The sequence below is a fragment of the Gekko japonicus genome, unplaced genomic scaffold (assembly GCF_001447785.1).
Source record: "Gekko japonicus isolate JY-2015 unplaced genomic scaffold, Gekko_japonicus_V1.1 scaffold674, whole genome shotgun sequence".
Taxonomy (NCBI): domain Eukaryota; kingdom Metazoa; phylum Chordata; class Lepidosauria; order Squamata; family Gekkonidae; genus Gekko; species Gekko japonicus.
Window position 1 is genome coordinate 235,124 of NW_015172574.1, and position 18,002 is coordinate 253,125.

General features: G+C 47.8%; 1 protein-coding gene across 9 annotated transcripts in view; it reads left to right on the plus strand.

The window, feature by feature from the left end:
- The window catches only part of GNAO1 (guanine nucleotide binding protein (G protein), alpha activating activity polypeptide O), a 280,020-nt gene that overhangs the window by 193,238 nt on the left and 68,780 nt on the right, over positions 1 to 18,002 (plus strand). For 3 of the 9 annotated variants that reach the window (XM_015421406.1, XM_015421408.1, XM_015421403.1), the window contains one exon: positions 2,958 to 3,054. In XM_015421406.1, coding sequence (XP_015276892.1) covers positions 2,958 to 3,054 — 97 coding nt within the window. Of the gene's footprint in view, positions 1 to 66; positions 94 to 1,821; positions 1,832 to 2,893; positions 3,055 to 18,002 lie in introns of all 9 variants that reach the window. The other 6 variants (XM_015421401.1, XM_015421402.1, XM_015421409.1 and 3 more) reach the window with 5 other exon arrangements.

Genomic DNA, 18,002 nt, shown 5'->3' on the forward strand with positions numbered 1-18,002 from the left:
TCATCCGCATATTGATGGCACCCAAGCCCACAACTCCGGGCAATCTGAGCAAGGGGGCACATGTAGATGTTAAACAACATCGGGGACAGCAGAGCCCCCTGAGGCACCCCACACTCTAGGGGATGTCTCTGGGACTGCTGGTCCCCTATCGCCACCCTTTGTCCCCGACCTTGGAGAAAAGAGGCGAACCATTGAAGGGAGCAAGGGGGCACATGTAGATGTTAAACAACATCGGGGACAGCAGAGCCCCCTGAGGCACCCCACACTCTAGGGGATGCCTCTGGGACTGCTGGTCCCCTATCGCCACCCTTTGTCCCCGACCTTGGAGAAAAGAGGCGAACCATTGAAGGGCAAGCCCCTGAATCCCCGTGTCGGCGAGGCGGTGGGCCAGCAGCTGGTGGTCGACCGTGTCGAACGCGGCCGACAGATCTAACAACACCAGTGCTGCCACACCACCCCGATCCAGATGCCTACGGAGATCGTCAGTCACGGCGACCAACACCTCTCCGTCCCATGACCCAGGCAAAAGCCAGACTGGTAGGGATCGAGGACGGAAGCATCCTCCAGAAAGCTCTGTAGCTGTAACACCATTTTTTGCCATTTATTTCCCTTGTGCATAAATGAGGAATCATGCCTCCGCACTGAGGGCCCCCTATGGAGTATGCGATGATGCACATACTGCGAGGGGGGGGGGAAACAATGGCACCGAGCCAGGATGGCCTGTTCAGACCATCCCGATGGCAAGCTTGTGTGCTTGCACGAACATACAGGGGAAAGTCCATCCGTGGCCCGTCAGAACCCATTTACTACCAGAATTTCCCTGCTGCGATCACACGCACCAGTAGATCTGACATAGGTATGAATGTCTGATGGATCTAAAGGGTGCAATCAGACAGTAACATCTGGGAAGTGTCCCACACTTACTGGCAACCTGTGCTGCTCCGCTACAGAAGCGGAGTGAAAAGACACTGGAGAAATTCTGGTAGTAAACAGGTTCCGACAGGCCACAAATGGGCTTTCCCCTGTCCAGTCACACAAGCACGCATGCATGCCATCGGGATGGTCTGATCAGGCCATCCCGGCTCGGTGCTGTTGCCCCCCCCCTGCAGTATGCACATCATCGCATACTCCATAGGGGGCCCTCAGTGCAGAGGTGTGATTCGTCGTTTATGCACAAGGGAAATAAATGGCAAAAAAACCCGACTCACCCGCAGTTGTGTCTGATCACACAGTGACGGGTTGCGCCCACAGCCACAAAAGGAGGTGTGATCTCACAACTGCGTGTCAAATTCCTCCAGAGGGAATAGCCACACTTCCCCTCCATTTCAACTGGCACGTGTGACCGCAACCCCCCGGTGTCTTTTTACCGCTTCTGTAGCAGAGTAGCACGGGTTGCCGACAACTGCGGGACGCTTCCCAGATGTTGCTGTCTGATTGCACCCTTTAGATCCATCAGGCATTCATACCTGTGTCAGATCTACTGGTGCGTGTGATCGCAGCCTTAATAAGTTTTGCAAAGTAAGCGAGCCAGCTTTTAAGTTCCCCAGAACTCTTTTTCCTCCCCAGGCAGTATGTTAGGCAAAAAGGAATGTGATGTTAAAAGACAACCCCCTTATTCTGCGGTGTTTGGCTGACCTGTGGGAGTTGGAAGCTGGTCCATGCTAGGTGCTACACAGCTTTCAGGTTATGCAACCACTACTGGGACAGAGAAGTGATGGAAGTTCTCTCTTGGAAATGTTACAAGCCAGCAGTAATTTAGATCTGCCTTTAGGGCTCGTCACAGAATCTAGTACTGGTCCCCTTCTCCATTTTTGCTGCCAGATCACAGCTGGTTTATGGTAACCCTGTAGGGTTTTCCAGGCAAGAGACATTCAGAGGTGGTTTGCTATTGCCTGCCTCTGCATCAGGACCCTGGTATTTCTTGGAGGTCTCCCATCCAAATACTAACCAGGACTGACCCTGCTTAGTTTCTGAGATCTGACGAGACCGGGCTAATCTGGGCTATCCGGGTCAGGGCTCCATTCTCGTTTAGGCAGGGATAAATCAAATAAACATAACAGTACAGTTTCTTCAGGAAACATGGGCTGGGATGCTTGGAGGCAGAGAGAGGACTGGGACTAATGGTAACCAGGGAAGAAGAGGGAAAGGATCTGCCAGGCCCACTAGAAAGGATAATCTGGTTTGTTGTTGGCCTCAAGCTGCCCGTTCAGAAATAAGCACTAAAAGTAGCTTGAAGCATGAAAGCAGAATAAATTCTGCACAGTAATCTTGCATGATCCAGCCTGCCTCGTGAATTTGGTTGAGCTGATCACAAAATGTGGCTGTTTTGCCAAATGGTCACAGATAGGGCCAAGCTGTAGTAAAGGGCTTGTCTTCACAATCGACATTCATAAACAGGTTCCAAGAGAACATTGGCCTTGAAGCAGTAGAAAAGAGTAAGAGTCCAGTAGCACCTAAACGACTAACAACATTTGTGGTAGTGTATGAGCTTTTGTGAATCACTGCTCTCTTCTTCAGATACAGGTAGAATGTGAGTCTGTCCTGTATATTGAAAAGTGAAGTGATTTCATATGTCAAATGACGTTAGCAGGCAAATGACAATAGCAGGCTTGATTGGATTAGGTATGATACACAGAGAGGTAGTAGAAATCAGCATTGGTAATGAGACAGGAAACCTAGGTCTCGATTCAGTCCATGAGGATGCATTGTCTTGGGCTTCATTATCAGTTGCAATTCAGCAGTCTTTCTTTCTAATCTCCCTTTGAAATTCCTTTGTAATATAACTGCTACTTTTAGGTCAGCGACTGAATGCCCTGGAAGGCATGTCCTGGCCTTGAAGGATGCTTCCAGGAATGCACTGACATGACCTGCTGCTGCTTCTGTCTCTCTCTAGGCTGATGCGAAGATGGTCTGCGATGTCGTCAGTCGGATGGAGGACACGGAGCCCTTCTCTCCAGAGCTGCTTTCGGCAATGATGAGACTTTGGGCAGACTCTGGCATCCAAGAATGCTTCAACCGGTCCCGAGAATATCAACTCAATGACTCTGCTCAGTAGTGAGTATCTTGGTGGGGCTCTGCATCCCAAGTCCCCAGTTTTAGGCATTTGCCATTAAAGAATCCCAAAGCAGAAGAGGCAGGAAACATTCTCAGATGGTCCTTGTAGTCTACTGCTGCACTGCAGCAGTCCTTCACTTCCGGGATTCTCTTGTCTACACAGGAAAATCCAGTTGCAAACGATTGCAGTAGCACAGTGATAGTGCAATAGCCAATGATGTGCAGATGCAGTCCAGGTAGAACCAGTGGGACCTACGTTCTGATCTAGATGTGTTTACATTCTTCTGTAACTTAATGAAAACATCGTAGAATAAAGTGTAAGAGTTCATGCCTTTTAGGGAGTAATCATTATTATTTGGCAGATGCTTGCTGGGCAGTTATCAGCAAGATGGAGAGCGACCTAGGAATTAAAGAAGCCAATTGGGAAGAAGAGAGCTTCACTACCCTATGGAGTTCTGAGTTCCTCCAGGCTTCATGGAAGCAGAATAAATTATGCAAATAGAGATTGATGCTGGGCTTGAATAATATATACAGACTGCAGGAGCCAGAATGTAGACTACCTCAGGCTGGCCTTTGAGTGGTTTAAAAAAACCCGCCAAGTAGCCCCAGCCCCAGCCATGGTCTGCATTACAAGAGAAATGTATACATGGAAGGATGGTCTGCTTGACCCCTGACCTTCTGCAGGCAAAGCAGATGCTCAGTCACAGAATCATGTCCCTACCCAGGGGTCATTTCCTGCAGAAGCGCACAGGAGCGGAGCTCTGGCAGTAAAGAGCCCAGGGGGCGGAGTCCTCGACCCTTCCCAGGAGGTCCAGGGGTCCTGGCCCAGTGTCCACCCAGAGGTGACAACTTTAAGAAGGGAGGGGGTCGGGGACACGGGATCACCTGGGCTGGGCGTCAGGGACCTGACTGCCTACGACAGGGTTGGTGGGTGGAGCAACGAGAGTGGAATGTCGTGGAGCCCCGGCTTGTGGCTCGGTTAGTTTAAGAAGTGGGTGGTGGGTGAAACAGGTGTGGAGGCTGCACGAATAAAAGAACGAACAGGTGAAGCCAGGGAGGATTCGGGGAGAGCTAGCGAGGTAGACGGAGAGGAGAGGGACGTATCCGCTTGAACTCGTCTAAAGCAAGCTCTCCCAGTTGAGGCAAGTGAGTTTTAACTTGACCGACAAAATATCTGAGGCAAACCTGGGTCAATATTGCTGGGTAAATATTGTTCAGCCTTACAACCTGGATTCAATTCAATCCACGACCGACTCGGACCCTCACACAACCCTGAGCATGACACATGTCCCTACCCCTTTGTCTCGCAGTAAACCATGAGGCTATGAATAGAGCTTGCAAATGCTTACCGTGTGCTTCACAAACACAGAGTTCTTCCCGCTTCAGGAAGAACGTCATCAAATCAGCCTGTCTGCCGTGTTGCATTTCACCAGGACTGTGCATTCTACATGCAAAAAAAGAAATGAAAAGGGGGAAAAAAGAAAATTCTTCTCCCAGACAATCTAAAATATTCAAGCATATCTTCCCAGCTAGAAACTTTAAGAAAAACAAAAACACACAAAACACAGAGAAAGTAAAATTCTTAGGCTTGTGCAGCCATGACAATTTGGGAAAACACTCCCCACACACATCTGTGGAAGCATGATAGGCACATGTGTGTAAAGTGCTGTCAATTCACAGTCAACTTATGGCAAGGAGCTTTCAAGGCAAGTGAGAAGCAGTGGTGGTTTGCGCAGCCCCGTAGCTAGGCTATTGGGGGGGAGGGGGGCTGGGGGGGGCCACCAGCTAATTAAATAAAATGCTCCAGGGCAAGGGGGGGTCTGCTTGGCGTGCACCCACACAGCCCCCACTAGAGCATTCCTCTGAGGCGAGCCTAATCCCAATGTTAATAGACACTAAGGCTCCTCAGAGGTCTAGCAAAGCTGCTGTGTTTTGTTTTGTTTTGAAAGGAGAGCGGGGATCAAGCTTCCTCCCTCACTCCTTCCCTGAGCCGACATCTGAAGCCTGGCATAAAATCCAACAGGAGGAGCGAACTGCTGCAATCTGACCAATGTGTGTGTGACTCTGTCAACCACCTGTTGCTGCTGGGTCCTAAAGAGACTCATCTCATAGCAGATGAGCTCAAACAGGGAGATGCCGGCTCATATTCGTGAGGCGATCGATCAGGGGGTGAAGGGGCTGGAGGGAGGGAGGGGGAGCTGAGGATCGGGGGAGGGGCCCGCAAAAACAGCAGGGGGGGCAGGCCCCATGGGTCCCACATTAGCTACGGGCCTGGGTTTGCAATTGCCTTGCTCGGAAGTCTCCCATCCAAGTACTAACCCGGGCTCACCCTGCTTAGCTTCCAAGATCTGACAAGATTGGGCTCTACCATGCCACCTTCCCTGATAGACACATCACTTTGCCTTAACCCTTCGTCCAGTACCTGCACTGCTTAGCTGCCACAATCAGTCTTCTCTTGGTCTGATGCATGACCAGCATTGACCACTGGCGACGTCACTTCCAGCGTGCATCAGAAAAGACATCATCATGTTGGCGATGTCCAAGCGTCACTCTGGTATTTGGGCAAAAACTCTATGGTAGAGGCCAATTTTACCATAGTGTTTTTGCCCAAATACCAGAGTGTCGTCATTACATCATAGCATGATGACATCCCTTCTAGTGCACACCAGAAATGACGTAGCCATATTGCCAGCCATGTTGCCTGGGCCTCCCTCCCTCTCCTGGTAAGTCCCACCCCTTCCATAACCGGCGGCTTGGAGCGACCCGGCAACCCGAGTCCCCATGTTAGACCTAACACAATCAGAGCTAAGTTGCGGGTACTCTTCAGTTCCTATGTGAACGGTGCCTGGTTCGTATGAGGACAATTGAGAAGGGGCTTCAGCCTTCCCCCTTGCTCTACTTTTCCAACTGGAAACCATCTGGGGGGAGTACTATTTGGGGAAACCTACATGTTCCCAGAGTACACATTGGTTTACCAACATGCCAGTTTTTGGGGGGGGAGGTTGTTGTCAAGTCGAAGCCAATTTATGGTGACCCCTGTAGGGTTTTCAAGGGAAGAGACATTCAGAGGTGGTTTGCCACTGCCTGCCTCTGAGTAGCAAACCAGAACATCCCTGAGGGTCTTCTATCCAGGGACTGACAATGGCTGACCCTGCTTCGCTTCTGCGATCTGCCAAGCTCAGGATAGCCTGGGCTATCCAGGTCAGTAACCCTTGGCACTTGTTAAGAGAACAGTCTGTTGCCCCTACATGGCAGGTCTGCCTGCACACCTGGGCATTTTTACCTTGTGGCTGAGCTACCCATTCAGCAAAATCAATCCAACCTGGTTTTAAAACCAATTCAGAGACTACAGCTGGGGGGCGACGTCTTGGAATGCCACATTTTCCACCCCAGTCTGTTGAATTATAAAGCCCTGCTACTTTTGCCGCTGCTGCCGCTCAGCCAAGTCCTCCGCCATCATTCCCCTCCCCCACTCATGGGCATCTTCATGGCCACAGAATTGTTGTGCAACTCCCAAGTGTTGTGATTCTGCTTAAACATCATCTGATCATAACATGTTCAGATCTGTGACTGCCGCATCCCCTCTGGTGCTTTTCAACACCCTGAGCAGAAGGCCGGTCACAAGTCAAGGTTGTGAGCATTTCCTGGTTTCCCTGGCCATGGGTCATGGTGCATTAGTTGTGCAGGGCAATAATACAAGTGACAGCTCACTCCAGGCTGCTTATGACCCACTTGCTATTTATTTTAGCCCTTGACCACTTCTCTTCCTCTCCCTCCACAACTCTGAACAACAAGAGGATGTAACTCTCCAGCAAATGACAACAACTCATGCAAAGAAGAGAGAGGGCTGGTTTCAAAGTCACCATCCCGAAGATTTAGAGAGTATGTTCTACGGCAACTTCATGTTTAGGACAGAACCTTTTTAAAAAAAATGCATTCTATCTGAAATGTTCTATTCTTAAAACCAGAAATACAGTTAGTCTTTTCGTGAAATTTGATACGAAGGGTCTTTTTCTCCGGGAAGCCCAAAAAGATTGAGGAGCAAATCAAATCTGGACTAAAAAGATATGTGTGTGTGTGTGTGGGGGGGGTTATCATACCCTTTGAGAAGCAAAATGTTTATGATAAATAAAGTATTTGCATAAGAATCCATAAAGGATCAAACACATTTTGGGTGCACAGTCTTCTGCAGTGGACTATAACCCCAAAATGCAGTATCCTCCCATTAATACACACACGCACATATGCACAATTTTTAAAATTTATTTTTTGCCATCAAGTCGCAGCCGACTTATGGCAGCCCTGTAGGGTTTTCAAGGCAAGAGCTGTTCAGAGGTGGTTTGCCACTGCCTGCCTCTGCGTAGCAACCCTGGACTAACCCTGCTTAGCTTCTGAGATCTAATGTGAGTGGGCTAGCCTGGGCTATCCAGGTCAGGGTACATACACAACACAAAGGAAAAAATGTGTCAAAACAATTAGCACGCAATCAGTATCCTATTCAGAGGTCATTTCTGGGGGGATCTCAATCCTTTACAGGCCTTTCTGGAAACCATAATATACTATTTCCACTGAGTGGGTTGGATTCAGCCATGCTCCAAGTGGGCCTTCCTGCAGCTTAAGGGGAGGCTTCCACCAAACTTAAGTGCCTCTTCTTCCAGCGGAAGAAAAATTAGAAGAAGCCTTCTTAGGATGGTGGTCGGTTTCAAGCATGGCTTAGTCAAGTGGTCCCATAGGGACAGGACCCACCCTAGTATCAATAAGAAAAACTAATTTGTAAATTCCTTCATCTCAGAGGTCATTTCGGGGGGGATCGTGGGGGATCGCAGTTCCCCTGGGTGAGGTACGGGGGGCGGGGCACATGACACCCCACCCCCTGCTTCCAGCCGCCCCGCTTCCGGCCCTCATTCAGCCAGGAGGAGGCAGGAGAAGAGGGAGGGTAAGTTGCTTCCTCCCTGCCTCTCCCCACCCCTTCTACGAAACGACCCCTGCTTAAACTTCTCATAGCGCCTGATATCAGTGAATGCAACGCAGTGGCAAAAACAACAACAACCAAACACCAGTTATACAACTGTTCAAGATAATGCAGCAAAATAATTAGTGAAAGAAACTCCTCCAAAAACTTGCATTCCTTTCCATATTTTAAATGGCAAAAATCCAAGAAAGCACTAAATCTGACCAGGCAAAGTCCCCGAAGGGTGTGAATAATCAGGAATACAAACTGTCCACTTTCCAGGGGGAATGGATTTTCAAAGTGGCTGTGACAGTCAGACACGGTGTTTTCTATGTCGGCATTCACAAATTCCTCTTAAGTGTCACGTCTGTCCAGTTAGTCCTACACCCATTGCTAGCAGGGGTTGTATGAGCATCTGTTTTGCTTCCTCCTCTACCATTCCCACTCAGGGACTCCCGTTGTCCCCTCTCCTCCCCATGAGCAGCCCAGACCCCATCGTGGTGCCAGGTTTCCCTATGCTGGGCTGGGACAGGGAAAGAAAGGGCCAGGGAGAGAGGGAAGGGAGGCTGACACACACCCCAAGGTCATCCCATAGCACTGGGAAGGGCAGGAAAGGGAGAAGGAGAAGGAGGAGGACAAATGTATTTGTTTGTTTGTTTGTTTGTTCGAACTTTTACCCCGCCCTCCCAGCCAAAGCCTCCCAGCCAAAGCCGGCTCAGGGCGGCTTACAAAAACAGACAATTATATTAAATTGCATCAAATTACATTGATTGCTGCCCTTGCCTTTGCCACTGGACTGACAAAATCTTCGAGCCAGATCTGATCTTGCGCTAGGCTTCTATAGCGTGACTGGGTTGGGAGTGGGGAAGAGTTGCCAACCTCCAGGTGGCAGCTGGAGATTCCCTGCTGTTACTACTGATCTCCAGGTGACAGAGATACGTTCAGCCGGAGAAAATGGCCACTTTGGAAGGTGAACTCTATGGCATTATATTCCCCTGGGGTCCCTCCCTTTCCTAAACCCTGTCTTCTTCAGGCTCCACCCCACAAATCTCCAGGTATTTCCCAGACCAGAGCTGGCAACCCTAGCAGTGGGGAGTTTCAGCAACTAGAACAAAGTGGCAGGGCATCAGACAAGAATTGTCAGTGAACCCAAGATGTGAACCCAACATATTTGTGGTTTATGTTCTCGTCATTTCATAAATGCATTTGTAATATCCGTAAATCCTCTCTTAAACCACAAGCATTTGGATCATAGAGCAGCACAACTGAGCTTGTGTCAGGTTCTCAGCAGACCAAATCTGTGGGGTGGAGAAAACGAAGCAGGGCTGTCGGTAAGGCCAGCAAGGACTTTGAAGGTATCCACAAGGACAGTGCAGAGGCAAAGCTGGCGGCTCTGTTGCTGCTACCACATCTTCTTTTGCTGCCATAAAGGAGCTCCCCATAGGACCTCCCTTCTCTTTATGGGACATGGCTGATAGCTCTTCGCTTTCGGGTTAGCTCCAGCAGGTTAGATCTTGGAGCAGATGGCCATGCCAACAACGAGGAGAGGTCTTTCTCCTAGCAAGTGTTTCTGTGTCCCTGCAGGCTCTGGGATTGTTCCCCCTAATTCAGTGGTGTAGCCAGAAAATTTTGGTTGGTGGGGCGTGGGGAAATCTGGGGGGGGGGTGCACTGGCTGCACCTGCTGCTCCTCTTGCAGCAGAAGAAGAACCAGGTCCAGCTCCACTGCAGACTCCAGTCCTTCTCTAGTGCTTTTGATTGGAGAGACTCAGTTCCAGGCCGCTTTTCTGTGGAAGCGGGGGGGGGGGGGGAATCTCCGACTCTCTCTCTCTCTTTTGCATTTTGCAATTTTGCAATTTTATATTATTTTTTGCAATTTTATTTTTTCTTATTTTATTTGCATTTTTAAAAACCTGTTTATTTTTTGGCCCAGAAAAAAGAAAATGATACTGAAGCTTCCCTGACTGTGCCCGGGGTCATTTTGGAAAACCCACATGCATCCCTCCACTACAACTGGGTGGGAGGGAATGCCTTTAACTGAAGTGATTATAATCTTTGCCACAATAGCAAATAAAGGAAATTGTAGTCAGGATGTTCCTTCTGAGATTCTGAGCTCTCCAAGATGGGCAATATATAGGCAATATATAGGAACAAGAATGGGAACTCGCGATACTCGCAGGGGGGAAGCTCCACATGGAGGAGGAAGCAGCCGCAGGGGGGAAGCATGGAGGAGGAGGAGGAGGAAGCAGCCGCAACTAAGCCTTCCCCCTTCCCCTGGCACCAATGGCGAGGCCCATGCGGCTCCCGCCGGGCCTGCCAAGCCTCCCCACTTTTCCCGGCACCAACAGCGAGGCCCGTGCAACTCCCACTGGGCCCACCAAGCCATCTCTCCCTCCCCCGGCACCAACAACGAGGCCCATGCTGCTCCCACTGGGCCTGCCAAGCCTTCTCCCCTGCCCCCCTGGCACCAATGGCAAGGCTCGCGCGGCTCCCAGCTGTCAGGCCCACCAAGCTTTTTCCTCCCCCCACCATGGCGACGGCGAGGCCTGAGCGGCTGGTTGGCCCACCAAGCCTTCTCCCGCCTCCTCCCCCCTCCAGTGGTGGGGGTGGCGGCGAAGGCTTCTCAGAGCGTTCCCTGCGCATGCGCAGGGAATGCTTCTTTACTTTTGGGAGGATTTAAGTATCCCCCCTATAGTTTTTTTTACAGCTTTTAGATTTTTCTGCACATCCGGGGATTGCCCCAAATGTGCTAGAAAATCTCCCTGCCCCCCAGGTGCCCCCAATGTGCGGATTTGGATATCCGCATGCGGGGGGGGGCGCCTTGGCTATTAGATATATAGACGAGAAAGGGGAGTGAAGAAAGGGTGAACCCGTTGAAGACTTATTTTATTTATTTATTTTATTTGTTTTTATTTATTTGATTGGTCTTGTATCCCGCCCTCCCCACAAGCAGGCTCAGGGCGGGTTCCAACAGTTTCAATACAATATATAATACAATTTAAAACGACAATTAAAAACAACATAGTTCATAAAGTGCCATGTATAATTTAGCCAGATGTCTTAGCAGTTAGATGGTTCCTATATGGCTATTCAGATCCAGGCCAGTGATGGGGGGAGGGAACTGAGGGGGGGATGTCCTCTGCCTGGTGGAAGAGCTCCGTCTTACAGGTCCTGCAGAATTGTAATAAGTCTCGCAGGGCCCTGATCTCACACGGGACCTCATTCCACCAAGGCAAGTCAGATGTCCCTGGGGCCAGGGACTACCAAAAGAGGTTCGTTCATAGACCTCAGTGCTCTATGGGACTCATTTATAATGTGCCCTCGCTTTTTGACTGCCTCCAATCTGCAACCAGTCATAAGTGAACATCCCCAGATGTTTACAAGGTGCTCACAGATACAGCATCAGGACTGGAATGAATCAGCGAGAGCCGACCATCTCCTCTTATCGCTGCTGGCTGCAAACACAGAAAGGAACGACCTGACATTAAAGAGCATGGGTCTCTCTAAATGGTGCACTTAGTCTGTGCCAGATACCAAGTGGGAAATCAATACACATAAGGCATACCTTATTTATTTCAATGGTCTGCTTCTGCACTAATAAACTCTGCTGTTCATGTGGATGTCAGCAGTTCTCTTGCGAAACTGCTCTCAGAGTTTTCCAGCTCAGCCAAGAAACTTTTCTTTTGGAGCAGAATCCTGGGCTACAATAGTCATCTAAAATAATTATATTGGAGTTGGGGCAGTGGCTCACCCGCTCCCTTTTCAATGTAGACTTTTTCATTGTGGGCCAGTAACATTAGCCCATGCCCCTCTTGGATGTTTCTACCCAGGCCCATAGCTACAGTAGGGCTTTTGGGGGCTCTGCCCCCTTTCTTAAAGGCACAGCCCCATGAGAATGTCTCCTGTAAATGATTTTTTAAAATCATTTAAACGTTTTTTTAAAGGTGTGCACTCCTTTAAGCAGAGTGGGGTGCTGTAGCTGACTGATTCCCGCACTGAGCAAGGGGAGTAGGTCTCTTCTAGGATCCCTTCCAACTCTGTGTCAAGAAACTGGCCTCCTTTAAGAGAGTTTTTCTGCCTAAGTGTTAGCTTTCTTGACTATAGAAGTCATCCCCCCACCTGCTGGCTTGTTATCAGAACTGTTGGTTAGGCTGGCAGAAGTGATTAACTTGCAGCAGCTGAGAACTGTCATCTAAAGAGGCTGACAGCTTGCAATTTAGAGATCTATTGTGGTAACAGCTTTCTATTGGCTAAATGGCTTTTCTTTCTGCACTGAGAACTTCAGCCTCACTAGGAAAAAAATTGCCTCACAAGCCACAAAATCCTGGCTAAGGGCCTTCAAGATCTGTGCCAGCCTCATGTTCTCCCACCTTTCCCCCATCTCCTGACCCTACCCAGCAATGCCCACTGGCAAAGGCAGCCTTTCCCCCCAGTAGTACTTACGGAAGAGTGGTTCACTCAATCCCATCAATGGACATATGAAGCAGCCTTATATTGGCCTGTCTGACTGGCCGTAACTCTCCAGGGTCTCAGGCAGAGGTCTTTCACGTCACCCACTACCAGATCCTTTTAACTGAAGGTGCTGGGGGTGGAACCTCAGGTCTTCTTCTGCATGCTCTTCCACTGAGCGATGGACCCACTGAACACACCAAGCTGCCTTCTACTGAGTCTGCCTTCTGCTGTGTCTATCAAAGTCAGTGTAGTCTGCTCTGACTGGCAGTGGCTCTCCAGGATCTCGGGGAGAGGTCTTTCATATCACCTACTGTCTGGTCCTTTTTAACTGCAGCTGCCAGGAACTGAACCTGGGACCTTGTGCAAGCAAAGCAGAAGCCCTGTCCCTGATCCATTCTCTAAAACGAGGCCATCTACAAGTCTCTGATAAACTGTCCCCTGCTCCCAGCCCAAAACATCAGAGTGCCTCTCCTGCTTGGCATTAGTTGTGCCAGGTTTTCTTGCTTATACCATTACAACCCAAAAAAATGCCCTATGAGACCATTCCTTTCTCTGATCATCTTTCCGCCTTCCTCTGATCGTCTTTCCGCCTTCCTCTGGCTCTCATTTCCAGAGACCCATTAAAGCACACTATTCAGCGGAGACCAGCTAACGAGCCCAAGCCTGCTGTAGGGGAAACGAATGTCATTTTCAGGTAGTTGACTGCTAGGGGAGTTTGCTCCTACCCACAAAGGAAGATGGAAATGATGAAAAAAGCACACACACACACACACACCGACATCACCAGCAAGGTGAGATTGACATGGAAAGTGAAGCACAGGAAAGGAAGGAAGCTTCTGGAGAGCATTAGGCTAGAAAAAAGAATGCGGCGCAGCCTAGCAGAGAGCCGGCTGTGCTTGGGTTGGGGTCAGTCCTACCAAGTCGCTATCTTGCGAGACGAAAAGAGGGGAAATACTAAACTTGTCTTCACAGACCTGTTAAAGATGAGATAGGAATCGCACAGCACATTGTGTGTCTACATTACTCATTTATTTCTATCACGCTATCAATGTCAAAAGCTTGCTGGGTGTCAGAATGTCCTGCCCAAGATATTTTACAGTCACATTTTGACTCTGGAACACACCAATCTTTTTCTTTTTCAATGCATATATGGAAGCGGTGATCCTCATCATGGTGTCCATGGGTGGCATGGTGCCTGCCAATGTGTTTCCCATGTCATGTTTCCTTCTTCCCCGAAGAGTATTTTCCTCAAAGCAAAGAGCCAAACCCAAATTTCTTCCTCCTCACTGGAGCAGAAGGAGGTTCTTCAGAAGAGCCTAAGAGGCGTCACCTTTGCATTTTCAAGGGACCTGCTGTTCAGAAACAGCTGCCTCCATCTTAGACTCATGCTTGGCTGGGAACCTCCTAACAACGCTGTATACTTGGCCCCAGCATCCATGGTAGCCATTTTGTGGTTAGTCAGGACCTTCCAATGGCCACTATTTTGTGGTGGCATCTACTGCTTGTTTTGGAAATCTGCCCACAGGTTCAACAAGGCTGTAGATTTTTGTATTAAAATCATACTCACATTGCTGTGTTCAAACCTATGCACAATACCATCTGAAGATTTGCCTGTTCGTATTATAATAAACTGTTACAAATTCAACAGAGGTATCCACACAATTATGGTCCTTTATAAGAAATGTCAAGCTGCTGGTGAGCCAGATTCTTAATGATCGAACTCTCCACAATGGTCCTGTGCCCTGGCATCCCAAGTGAAAACCTGGACATCACCAGCAATTAACATTTTTGCAGCAGTTGGTGCATTCCAAATTAATCCATAATCTGTGCCAATTCTTAACCCACTGATTTCAGTGGATTTAGAAGCGTGTCACTCTGTTTAGGACTGCACTGAATGTTGTGTTCTTCACTAATCTGGGCAATGGTGCAAGTAAAATGTGGAATGGATCTACATACATTATATAACCAATCATCGCTCTAGATACATGCAGAATTAAATTCCAAGAGGTGATAAATTTTACTTAATCAGTGAGATGCAGGGCAATGTATAAATATCATTTCCAACTGGAATTTTAATGAATTTTAATGAGTTTTAAACATTGTATCCTAGTTTGCGTTAAATGCATTCACAAGGAAATCTTCCATTTCAAACAAAATAAGATCAATGGTTGATGTTACACCTTTCCAGGTTCAAACAGTAGTCAGCAAGTTCTCAAATTTGGTCTTTTCCAAGCTTGAATTATCTTTATTGTCCTGTTTATCAACGTAACATTTCATTTTTAAATACTGAAACCATTGTGGATTTATGTTCCCTCATTTCTCTGATTTCTGTTCTCAGCAGAATATCAGAATTTATTACACCAAAAACAGTGCAATCCTATGCAGAGTTACCCCAGTCTAAAACCACTGATTTCAAAAGACTGCATTCAGCATAGGATTTCACTGTCAAGCCTGTTATTCTATACTAGTTCTAATTTGTGTACGTTTCCAGTAAAAGTGAGTTCCAAATCAATGAAATATAGACAGAAACAGAAAAGTGGCAGCTTTGGTCTAACTTTATTCCTAACTTCTAGTATTACTGCTGTAAAGACGCTGAGCTGTATTACACAATGGTCCCGGTCATACGAGCCAAAAAACGCGGGGGGGGGGAGGCGTGGCTATTTGCGCCGTCACATTTTGACCCGCTGTTATGCAGTCAGACGTGACAGCGGTGCACTGGGGTTTTGTCTGTGGGCGCGTGCTTCCAGCGCGCTTCAACGAGGACGGCCGGAGGGAATAGGCGTGCGCCGGCACGATCACACGGATCGAGTCCGTCTGCGGCCCGTGGCAAACCATTTGCTAGTGGAGTTTGGCAGGTACTTTTTAACTGCGCATCTGCGGCCAGACGCCACGGGTTGGCCACAGGTGCGCTACGCTTTCCAGATGTTGCGGTGTGATCGCACCCTTAAAATCCGCCCGGCATTCGTGGCTCTCCCGCAGCAAACTCTGCGTGTGATCGGAGCCATTATATATTTTTGTTAAGCCAGGTCTGGGTTAGGATTAGGGTTCTGCAGACCCAGCCTACTTTCCCCACACTCACACCGCAGCTGCAGAGAACATTTTTTTAAACTGCTGGGAGCCCAATTCAGCCTGGAATTGCAGCATGCGGTAGGGGGGTCCCTGCCTTCCTCTCTGCACTATTTTCCCAAACTGAAACAGCCCTAGCAAGGAGGTATTTGCATAACTTTGGAGCTGCCTGTGGCAAACAGCACAGGGGGGGCAGGACCCCCTCCTCCCTCTACACCGCAGTCCTGAAATGAATCAGGCTCCTGCCATTTTTTTAAAAAAGAAGTTACATTCCCCACAGCTCCTGTGTGGCTCCCGGTAAAGTGAGTCACGTATCGTGTAGTTTGATCCCAGCATACTGACCAGTTTCCATCACAGATAAAATGATTGCATTGTGCACTTCAAACAACTGAAAAAAGAGAAGAAAATCAGATTGGGATGTTTCGAATCTTCTTTCTCATAAAGGTTTCTGTAGAACTTCTAAAGTCACTTCTAAAGGGTTTTTTAAATATTATTTCCTATAAAGGTATTAAATGTGTCTTGCCAACTATTCAGCAACAAAGATGTAAAGACCAATAGCATGTTTCAATATCAACAGTCTAGGAACACTATTCATGTTAATTGCTGCTACCCTCCCACTCTTAAGAGACATGAAGAATTTCCCATCTTTTAATATCCTACTTCATAGCGTATATGAGAGTAATATAATTAACTGAGTAAACCCTGCACTTTACTGATCAGAAAGATCCTCAAATATCTTTTCAGTTTAAGAACCCAGACTAAAAGTGCGCTGTCTACTAATTTCATCTTTGTACATTAACAGGTGTGTTAATCTCCAGTAATTGTTTTCCATGTTATAACCTGATAAAAGAAACTAACTGTATTAGCAACAAACCTTCCTGATTCATCTTGCCCATTCTGGATAGGGGATGGGGGGGAATCTGTAAATATATTCCAAGTGATCATGGAGTGCAGTGCAGTCCTAAACAACGGGTTGGGTCCTGCACAAAAATCTCTGCCGATGGAAGGGATTTCTGTGAATGTAGCAAAACAACTCAGCCTCATAGGGGGTGAAAGTAAGCTTGTATCAGCTGGTATGTGAGTACTGGTTAAAAGAGAGAGAGAGGCCAAAGTGATATCTCCCATCTTCTACTTCATGCCCCTCCAAAATGTAAATTAGTTTTGCCCTTGCTCCCTCCCTCTCTCCTGGTGTAGCCAAAATATCCCTCAAAAATGCTACTTCTGGGGTACAGGGGGGACCCCTAGGAAGAGCCTGAAGGGATCAGAACCCTGCTGCTGGGTTTCAAGGCCCTATAGAGCCTCCATCTTGGTTGCCACTTCTGGGAAGGACTGGCTATTAGTGCACATGTGTAGACAGCAAAATGCCTCTCTTTGTATGCATGCTGAGATGAGCAAGGAAGGCTGGAGAGCATTCCTTTTTAGCACGAGCAGGTTCAGAGACACCTGCCTTCCAGCAACAACTTCCCCTTGCCTTCTCTTTCTCTTCCCCACTCAACACAGCCTGACCTCTCTCCCCCCCTCATCCTCACCAGCCAGCCCTTCAGTGCTTTAGCATGAAGTTTATCTAGTGTGTCAGCTTGAAGAACCCCTCTACAGATGAGGTCATAGTGCAGGTTCCTTCAAATCCTGTCACATGGCTGTGATGGCATATAACTTCCTGTCACATGGTTGCAGTTTAGTGGGTCCTATGCTGCCACCATGTTTTTGTTTTTATTTTCTAATCTACAAAACTACAGCGTCAGGGTAATGGAACAACCTAAAATAAGGAGTAACAAGGATCCATAATACAGAAATATAAAGTTGTTGATACATCTCTGTTATCTTATTAGTAAAACATGAAGATTACTAATGCAAAAGTGTCAAGCAAGCATCACAATCTCTTTAACTAAGGTGTAAATATCATAAAATTAAAGTTATGCATTGAAAATAAATAACAGGCTATCAGAGTTAATCTGTTATGCAATTTCCTTTCCTCTTATCAAAGTCCAAAATAATTTTAAGATGGTTTAGGGGCAACAGCCCATAATTCTGCTTAAGGATCAAAGAGTTTTGCCAGACTCTTCGAGATGGTATCGCAGCCTTCCCCAAAACATCTTTCTCTTCTTCTTCTTCTGTGTCTTTGTTCTCCTCCACTTTCTCAGGTCCCTCTTCCACTTTCTGTTGTTGCTTCAGGAACATCCACTTTATTTCTTTCTCGCTGAAATTTCTTTGCGTTCCTTTTGCAACGTATCCAGCTTAACGTTAAAGTTGGTCATCTGAACCAATAGAGGGCGCAAAGCTACAGCAGTCAGTTTGGGAAAGTCTGTGGTTACTTCCAGTCTGGTAGCCGGTGATGCTGTGCTGGCAGTTCGTATTATAAGTTTCACTTTCAATGCCATTTTTTCTGCTCTCTGCGTCATTGCTTACACAAGAGGAAAGTTTAAAAGTTCTCCGTAAGTCTGGAATTTATCACTTTCTTGCTGGTCCGCCACACACTTCATC